This window comes from Carlito syrichta, unplaced genomic scaffold (genome assembly GCF_000164805.1).
Source record: "Carlito syrichta isolate Samal-C Ts95f unplaced genomic scaffold, Tarsius_syrichta-2.0.1 Scaffold311703, whole genome shotgun sequence".
Classification (NCBI taxonomy): Eukaryota; Metazoa; Chordata; class Mammalia; order Primates; family Tarsiidae; genus Carlito; species Carlito syrichta.
Window position 1 is genome coordinate 16465 of NW_007255799.1, and position 9765 is coordinate 26229.

The 9765-nt window shown below is 48.7% G+C and overlaps 1 protein-coding gene across 1 annotated transcript in view; it reads left to right on the forward strand.

Annotated features, from left to right (window-relative positions):
* The first annotated feature begins 1280 nt into the window (after positions 1 to 1280).
* SLC2A5 (solute carrier family 2 member 5) overlaps positions 1281 to 9765 on the forward strand; it is a 32474-nt gene continuing 23989 nt past the window's right edge. Inside the window, exon 1 of the mRNA XM_008068952.1 lies at positions 1281 to 1604. Within this exon, the coding sequence (XP_008067143.1) occupies positions 1572 to 1604 (33 nt within the window). The 5' untranslated portion in view covers positions 1281 to 1571. The remainder of the gene's footprint in view (positions 1605 to 9765) is intronic.

The following is a 9765-nucleotide window of genomic DNA, read 5'->3' on the forward strand; positions in this document are numbered from 1 at the left end:
TGGCCCCCTCCTCTACCTTGGGGAGGTAAATCTCCTCTTTCTCTCTCTCTCTCTAATTTACTTTCTAAATAAACTATACTTTCGAATCTAACTTCTGTGCAATTATTTGCATCTTTCTTTCTTTTTTTTTTTTTTGAGTTGGAGTCTCACTCTGTCACCCAGACTGGAGTGCAATGGCCGCTCCCGGCCACCGCAGCCTGGACCTGCTGGGCTCCGGCGATCCTTCCGCCTCAGCCTTCCAAGTAGCTGGAGCTCAGGCGCGCACTACCACGCCCGGCTAACTTTTGATTTATTGTAGAGATGAGTTCTTGCCAAGTTACCCAGGTGGGTCTCAAACCCACAGGCTCAGGCAATCCACTCACCTCAGCCTCCCAAAGCCGCGGGATTACAGGCTGAGCCACCGAGCCCGACTATTTGCATCTTTCTTATGGCACCAGATCGCAAACCAGGCACCCACACCCACAGCAGGTCTGACCTAACATTCTGGAAGCCTCGCTTTTGTGTGACCTAACAAAAATCTTTGAAATAGTTGGACACCTCTGGCCTTGCTACGCCTTAGTTGCAGATCATTGTATTGGGATGGTATTCTGAAGAGAAAAGGACCGTCAGTGAAGCTGATGACGAGGGGACCCCTGTCCCCGACACACAGGCTGTTTGTTACACTGTCATCCTTCTCTGTCTCCCATGCCCAGAAACCTTGGTCACGCTTCTAGGGTTTGGGGGCTCCTGGCCCCTGTGTGTTTCAAGGTGAACAAGAGGAATGAATCACTACATTAACTGGATTTCTGCCATAGCAAATAAAACAGGGAGTATGTCCTGTAAAGATGAAAATCTGCGGGACTTGTGAGACTTTGGATCTTGGGCACTTGCCCCGGCGTGCCTTGTGGTGGCTGTACACGTGCTGAGGGGCCTGGTGGTGGGATGGCTGGACCCACACCAGCAGCTCACTTTCTCTACCCTGCCAGACAAGGGGTTCAGGGATTTACTACCTTCCCAGTAGTGATAAGCGCACAGAAAGAAACATCTCTTGGCTCCTCGGTTCTTTAAAAAGGAAAATAAACTCTCCCTGGAAAGTGGGACATGGGCAAAAGTCCCCCACTCCCCATTAGAGAAACTCGACTGCAGGCAGGGACTGCTCCTACGAAGTCTCTAGTGACCCAATCTGTTGCCCTTGTATTACCCTGTGTTGTTGTGGGGGGTAGGTGACAGCTGTTGCTTTCCACGCGTTCCCGACAGAAATAACCCTGCCAGTCACTCTCCACCAGCCTGACAGCTGGAGATTTAGCAATGAGGAAATGCTGCAGACTCTTCCCCTCAGGACAATGCAGTGTCCCCAGCCTCCAGCAGGCACCCACTTGCTGGGCCAAACCCAGACATTTCATTTAAAAGCAGAAGTGAAAGGGAGATGAGGTTCCTGAAAGGGTTATTTTGGCTTAGACTGGCTGTAAAAATGCAATTGGCTGTGATTTGGTGTGGACAAAGTGCACCCAGAATGTCTTTTCTCTCCATCCAGTGCCTGTGTTCCTTTGGCTAAAAAGAAGCCAGCAGTGCTCTGCTCTTCCAGGGCACAGATGGAGCAGCAGGATCAGAGCAAGAAAGAAGGGGTGAGTGTGGCGAGTGCTGCCCAGGGAAGGGGCCAAGAGCAACCCCAGCTGTCCTGGGGAGTCACCAGGACTTGGGTGTTGCAGAGGGAACTCTGCTGGGGGGATAATTTGGGGTGACCTGCCCTTTAGAATTCACCCAGCAAACAACTGGACTTTTTTTTTTTTTTTTTTTTGGAGACAGGGTCTTGTTCTGTTGCCCAGGCTGCAGTACAATGGTATGATCATAGCTCACTACTGCCTCAAACTCCTGGGCTCAAGAGATCCTCCCACCTCAGCCTCCTCCTAAGTACTGAGGACACAGAGAGGGATGTCTATTCCAGACCCGCCAAGATCCCACCACAGGCACTTACCACCATGACTGGTTAATTTTTATTTTTTGTAGAGTTAGGGTCTCACTGTTTTGTCCAGGCTGGTCTCAAACTCCTGTGCTCCAGCGATCTTTCCACCTCAGCCTCTCAATATGCTGGGATTGCAGGTGTGATCCACCGAGACTGGCTAGCAGCTGGACTTTTGTGTGTGCGTGTGAGTTGGAGTCTCATTCTGTTGCCCAGGCTGGAGTGCAATGGCACGCTCACGGCCACTGCATCCTCGACCTGCTGGGCTCAGGTGATCCTTCCGCTTCAGCCTTCCAAGTAGTTGGAACCTCAGGCATGCACCATCATGCCTGGATAATTTTTTGATTTATTATAATGACTAGGTCTCACCATGATGCCCAGTCTGGTCTCGAACCCCTGGACTCAGGTAACCCGCTTGCCTCCACCTCCCAAAGTGCTAGGATTACAGACATGAGCCACTGTGCCTGGCTGGCGGTTGGATTTCTACGGGGAGTGGAGTAGAGGTTTAGAGACAAGTACTCTTTGGGAATGATCCCACAGGAACAGTCCCTAAAAGTACCTGCCACCAAATTGAAGAGATTCAAAGCATTCCTTTGTCCCAACTTCAGCCAAATATGTTGGCTACAAAATCCTTTATATATTTGGTGACATTTGTCTTTTTCTGTTTTGATTGTAGCTTCAGAGCAGTTATTTATTTATTTATTTATTGAGTTGGAGTCTTACTCTGTCGCCCAGACTGGAATGCAGTGGCCTCTCCCGGCCACTGCAGCCTCGACTTGCTGGGGCTCCGGGGATCCTTCCGCTTCAGCCTTCCAACTAGCTGGAATTACAGGCGTGCGCTACCACACCCAGCCAATTTTTTGATTTATTGTAGAGATGAGGTCTCACCAAGTTGCCCAGGCGGGTCTCGAACCCGTGGGCTCAGACAATCCACTCACCTTAGCCTCCCAAGGCATGGGATTACAGGCTGAGCCACCGAGTCCGGCTGCTTCAGAGCATTTAAATAACTTTTTCCAGTTAGTAACACAGTTGAGCTGCAAGAAGGCAAGATAAATTCAGAAAAAGTGGTTCTAGATTTGAATTTAGTTCCAGTCTGTCACCTTTTAGGTGGTGCACTTCTTTTTTTTTTTTGGAGTTGGAGTTGGAGTCTCAAATTGTCGCCCAAGCTGAAGTGCAGTGGCACACTCATGGCCACCGTAGCATCGACCTGCTGGGCTCAGGCAATCCTTCCACCTCAGCCTTCCAAGTAGATGGAACTAACAGGCATGCACCATCACATCAGGCTAATTTTCTGATTTACTGTAGAGACGAGATCTCACCAAGTTGCCCAGGCTGGCCTCGAACCCCCCCTTTTTTTAAGAGACAAAGGACTTTTGTGAACCCCCCCAATATGCAATCATTGCAATTGACTTTTTCGATTCCCTTGATTGAGGAAAATGCAGAATGACAGAAAAGTAACATGAATGTATTAACACTTTCAAAGAATGTGCATCATTTTCATGATAGTAGCGTCTGCTTAATGTTTGGAGTAGGGAAGGGTCGTGCACATTTGTGCAAAATATTATTTATTTGGGCATGGAGGGAAGACCCTCCCCACAGGTGGACCAGAAACACACTCTGTCACGTATTGATTAGGAGTGGGTCTGGGAGGGAGAAGCCTGGAGGTTTCGTTCTTGCTCCATCCTAGTCCAGCTGTGGGACTTGGGCAAGTTCTTAAACACTTCTGTGCCTCAATTTTCTCATCTGTAAAAGGGCAGTAGTAACCATAGTAACCTTCAGAGGGTGCTGGAACAATGACATGTGCTAACGCAGGTGAAATGCCTGGGACATAGTGAATTTCCCCATAAATGTTGTTACCTTCCCATCATCTTTTAGAACTGGGTTTCTCCACTTCGGCACTATTGACATTTGTTGCTGGATACTTCTTTTTCTGTTATTATTAACTAATTTTAATTTTTGCAGAGATGGGGGTCTCGCTATGTTGTCCAGGATAGTTTCGAACTCCTGGCCTCAAGTTATCCTCTTGTCCCAGCCTTCCAGTGTGCTGGGATTGCAGGGTGAGACACTGTGCCGACTGGATAATTCTTTGCTGTAGGGGCTGTCTTGTCTGCTATATGATGTTTGGTGGGAACCCTGGCCTCCACCCACTAGATGCCAGTAGTATCTTCCCCCAGATGTGACAACCAAGAGTCCTCTGGAGGGCAGAACCACCCCCCACCCCCCAATGGAGAAGCACTGCTAAGGGTTTGAGTTATCTTGCTTGAGTTATCTTGCTTGAGTCTCACAACTAGGGAATTCTTTTGTGTGTGTGTGAGACGGGGTCTCACTGTGTTCCTCAGGTTATTAAACTCCTGCTCTCAAGTGGTCCTCCCACCTTGGCCTCCCAAAGCACTGGGATTACGCGTGAGCTGCCGCTCCTGGCTGAGTCTCACAACTAAGTGTTAGACAAATCAAATTTTATCACTTCTATTTTATAGAAAAGAAACTGAGGTGGTGAGGACTTAGATGTTTTGGGGTCGAGGAGGTCCTGATCTGTGTTTCAAAGAGAAATACACCCCCTCCAGATTCCCCAGTACCCTGCAGAAAGGAATGGGACTGTCCCCGCAGAAGCCCTGGAACACACTGTGGAAGGAAGGGGTGCAAATGGCCATGTGCAGATGGCGTGGGCTGATCTCCAGTCTCCACTGCCTGTGGCCAGATCTCTGGGGAAGGGACCCTCCTGCCCGGCCAGGTGGGAGAGTCGGGGCCCCCTTCCTGAGGGCAGCCTGCCCCCTAGGAAGAAGGCCTGGGCACACACTGGACTCTCTGGGACATTTCAGACAGAACGATTCCAATAGTTTGTAAGAATCTGGGAAACCAGAGGGGATTTAGGAGCCAGGAAGAAAAGAGGGGCAGGCAAGGGCTACAGAGACTTCATGGTTTGGTGGAGAGGATGCCTAGCAGAAGGTGGGACCTGGTTCTCTGTCCCTTGGTAGCTGCATGACTGTGTGACTGTGGCCTCACTGGTCTTTGCTTTTCTCATATGAGGAAAGAAAAGACTGCCAGGAAGAAAAATTCTTGACCTGAAAGAAAAACACAAAATGAATTAGGGGAGGGAAAAAGGATACAAGAAATCATTTTACAGCTATATAAGAATTGTTGAATAAAGCCCCCCTCACAAAAAAGGATGCCAGACTGTTTTGGAAAACGAAGGCATATTTTTGTGAGTGACTCCACCGCCACCTACTTTAGTGTCCTGGAGCAAGTGACTTCCCATCTGTGCTCCCTGTTCTCACTGCTACTCGTTAGTATTAGTAGGTGAGTTAATTGTGCAGAACACTTGCTATAGACCAGGCATGGCTCTGGGTGTTCCACCTATATGAATGTGTTTATTCCTCTCATCAGTCCTACGAGGAAGGGACTATCATTAGCCCCATTTTAAAGAAAAAGGAGTCGAGACACAGAGAAGTTCAGTGAGTTGCCCAAGGCCACACAGCCCAGCAGAGCCGGGCTTCAATGCCATACTCTTGGGCTCCAGAAGCTGTGCTACCAACCACCACAGCAGTTAAGACATGACCTCAGGCACTGCTGGCCCTAGCGTGTTAAGATATGTATCTCTCCACTCACTGCCTGTTTGGGAGACTTTGAGTTCAACTCTGTGATCAAGTGACTTCGATTAAAGTATTGATACTTCACTGGGTGCAGTGGCTCACACCTATAATCCCAGCACTTTGGGAGGCCGAGCCCAGGGATTTGAGACCAGCCTGGGCAACTTGGTGAGATCTCGTTTCTACAATAAATAAAAAAATCAGCCGGGCATGATGGTGTATGCTTGTGGTTCCATCTACTTGGAAGGCTGAGGCGAAAGGATCTCCTGAGCCCAGCAGGTCCAGGATGTGGTGACTGTGAGTGTGCCACTGCACTCCAACCTGGGTGACGGAGTCAGACTCCAACTCAAAAAAAAAAAGTTTTGGCACTTCATCAGAAGAGCTAAGTTTCCCAAAGACATTTGTACTCTGACTGGAAATCCTTGACAAGAAAAAGTCTTTTTTTTTTCAGTTGGAGTCTCACTTTGTCTACCAGCCTGGAGTGCAGTGGCACTCTCAAGGCCACCACAGCCTCGACCTGCTGGGCTCAGGTGATCCTTCCACCTCAGCCTTCCAAGTAGCTGGAACTACAGGCATGCACCACCATGCCTAGTTGATTTTTTAATTTATTATAGAGACAAGGACTTGCCAAGTTGCCCAGGCTGGTGTCGAAACCCTGAACTCTAGCAATCCTCTCGCCTCTGCCTCCCAAAGTGTTGGGATTACAGGCATAAGCCACCATGCCAGGAAAGGTATGAAACTGAGAGTGTCTCTCCGACAGTAGAAGCTTTGAGACTGATTCCTAAGAGAGTTGGTTTGGGCTTCTTTCCTCATGCCCTTGAATCACATCCTGTCAGCAGGGCAGCCCCGAGGGTTGTCACCCTAAAGTAAGAAACCAAGGCAAAATTAACAGAGAGTTAGCAAGGCTGAGGCGGAAGGATCTCCGGAGCCCAGCAGGTCGAGGCTGCAGTGGCCAGAAGCGGCCACTGCACTCCAGTCTGGGCGACAGAGTGAGACTCCAACCAAAAAAAAAAAAAAAAAAACAGAGAGTTTATTTGGGTCAAGGTCAAGGATGCAGCCCAGGAAGCATAGGAGAGTGCTTGGGAGAACTAAGAGAGGTTCAAGTTTTTGATGGAAAAGGGACGAATCAGGAGAAGGGGTGAGGACAGAAGATGTTTGTCAGGGGTTCTCACTGGTTTACAGAAATGACATTGATTAGTGGCTGGCTAACATCCTTGGACTGCAGGGTATGAACTGTGGTGCCCAACGTGTGGTGCTGTGAGGTTAATTTGTGGCTACTTGGTGGCAACATTCAGCCTAGAGTTCACACAGCCAGGACAAGTGATGCCTGACTGCAGTCACATTCCAGTGCTTCCCGGGGCCTGGCGACTTAAAGGGGCACGCATCCCTCAGACAAAAAGTTTATTTCTCAGGGTGGTTGTTTGACTAATGTCCCAAAATGTTCTCCACAGTATGAAAGGCAAGAAGCTGGTTTGCTGAGGGCGTGAGGAACGTGGCTCCTGGTTTCTGCCAAAGCACAGCTCAGAGTCCTGGCGACCCTCTTGGCCTCTAAGGAGGTCCCCTCGATCACATCTGGGGGCTTCCTGGGGCTGCTCATTTTAACAAGCTGGCCAGAGACCTGCAGCTCCACCTTGGCCCCTTCCTCTCCCTCATGCCCTAACCCAGCCCGGGACCAACCAAATCCTTTTCTCCTCACCTGGAAAGTAAGAAAAAGAAAGAAAAGACAAAAGAGAGCTATATCCTCTTTTCATTAGGTGCTTTTACACACCCTACAGTCTCATCCATTTAAAATATACAACACGTCACCCCTATAGGGGAAGGAAATCCTGTCATCTGCACAACAAGGATGAACTCGGAGGGCATTACACTAAGTGGAAAAAGCGACAAACAGCAGGGTCTCACAACTCTGTGGCATCTACAAAAGGTGACTCATAGGAGCAGAATAGAATGCTGGTTGCCAGGGGTGGGGGTCGGGGGTCATGGGCGATGTCTGGTCAAAGTGGATAGTTTCATGCATGCAAGACAAACAGGTTCTGGAGGTCTCATGCACTGGAAGGATGACTATAGTCAGCTGTATCACGTGGTAGACTTGCAATTTGCTAGAAAGAGTAGATCTTAAACGTCCTTGCACACCCACACACTGTGTGGTGACTGTGTGAGGTGGTGGACGTATTTATTAGCTTGATCATGGTCATCATTTCACGATATATACGGGGTGCCAAAAAAAGTACACACACTTTGACTATGATGTCCGCTCAAAAGGTGGCACTAAACAAATGAATACTAGTGTCACCGTGCAACGGGCAAGACCATCAAAAAAATGGCGGAAGCACGGTTGAACGAACCTCATATTACACATGGCTACTGTGATTCAATACAACTTTGAAAATTACTACACAGATAACCTCTCTTAAAATGTGTATACTTTTTGTGGCACCCCATGTAGATGTCAAAACATCACCTTATGCACCTTATGCAATTTTTGTTAATGATACCTCACTAAAGCTGAAGTTTTAAAATAAAGCATACAATCTAATGTATATTCACAGAACTGTGCAACCATCACCATGAGCGATTTTAGAACATTTTCATCACTCCTTAAAAGAAACCTCATCCTCATTAGCAGGCACTCTTCATCCCTGCTTTCTTTCCCCACCCTCAGCCCTGCCGACCATCAATCTCTCTGCCTCTGTGGATTTGCCTCTTCTGGACATTTCATGTAAATAGAACCAGACCACAGGCAGTGACTGGCATCTTTCATTCAGAGTCATGTTGTCGTGTCCTATCCTCTTTGTAGCACGTACGAGTACTTTGTTCCTTTTTATGGTCAAGTGGTTTTCCACTGTATGAATAGACCATATTTTACTTATGTATATTCATCATTGGTGGCCATTTAGGCTGTTCTACTTTGGGGTGATAGTGCTGCTATGAAGGTTTGTGTTCAAGTCTTTTTGTTTTTGTTTTTGTTTCTGTTGGAGTCTCACTCCGTCACCCAAGCTGGAGTGCAGTGGCACGCTCACAGCTATCACAGCCTCAACCTGCTGGGCTCAGGCGATCCTTCCACCTCAGCCTTCCAAGTAGCTGGAACTACAGATGCATGCCACCATGCCTGGATAATTTTTTAATTTATTGTAGAGACGAGGTCTCACCAAGTTGCCCAGGCTGGTCTCGAACCACTGGGTTCAGGCCATTCTCTCGCCTCTGCCTCCCAAAGTGCTGGCATCACATGCTGAGCCACCGTGCCCAACCTGTGTTCAAGTTGTTGTGTGGACATACGTTTTCATGTCTCCTGAGTAATATACCTACAAGTGGAATTGCTAGGTCATATGATAACTCTGCGTTTAACTTTGGGAGGAACAGCCAAATTTCCAAAGTGGCTATACGATTTTACATTCCCACCAGCAAGGTAAGAGGTTTCCAATTTTGTCCACATCGTCACCAACACTTTTTGTTACCTGTCCTCTTGGGCTTAACCATTCCGGGAGGTTGTGTCTCATGGTGGTTTTGATCTGCATTTTCCTGATGGGGTACCAAGTCCTTTCTGTTTTCTTCCTACATTGTCCTCAAAGCTGGCACTTTTTGCCCCGGCCTGGGCCACTCCCTTACCCGAGTGCCCATCTGCTATCACCTGGCCTCTGCAGTCTTCTCCTCCTTGGCCTCCCAACTTCTGATCTGCATCTGTGGCTAGAGTAATTTTTTTTTTTTTTTTTTTGAGTTGGAGTCTCACTCTGTCGCCCAGACTGGTGTGCAGTGGCCGCTCCCGGCCACCACAGCCTCGACCTGCTGGGCTCCGGCGATCCTTCCGCCTCAGCCTTCCGAGTAGCCGGAATTACAGGCATGCGCTACCACACCCGGCTGATTTTTTGATTTTATTGTAGAGATGAGGTCTCGCCTGCCCAGGCGGGTCTCGAACCTGCGGGCTCAGGCAATCCACTCACCTCAGCCTCCCAAAGGCGCAGGATTACAGGCTGAGCCATCGAGCCCGACAAGATCATTTTTAATAGATTCCCAAACTGCCCTGGTGCAGCTGAATATCAAGCCCTCATGAGAGAGGCGTCACCCTGGAAGAGCCACCTGGCACCGACACTTGGTGTGTGCCTCTTCCACCCTCACCCTCCATGTCTGCCTTGCTACAAGTACATTTTCATTATCTTTATTTTACTGATGAGAAAAAAGAGACTCAGAGAGGTTAAGTAACACATCTAGCACCCATCAGACCAGCAGGGGTGGAGGGGGAGG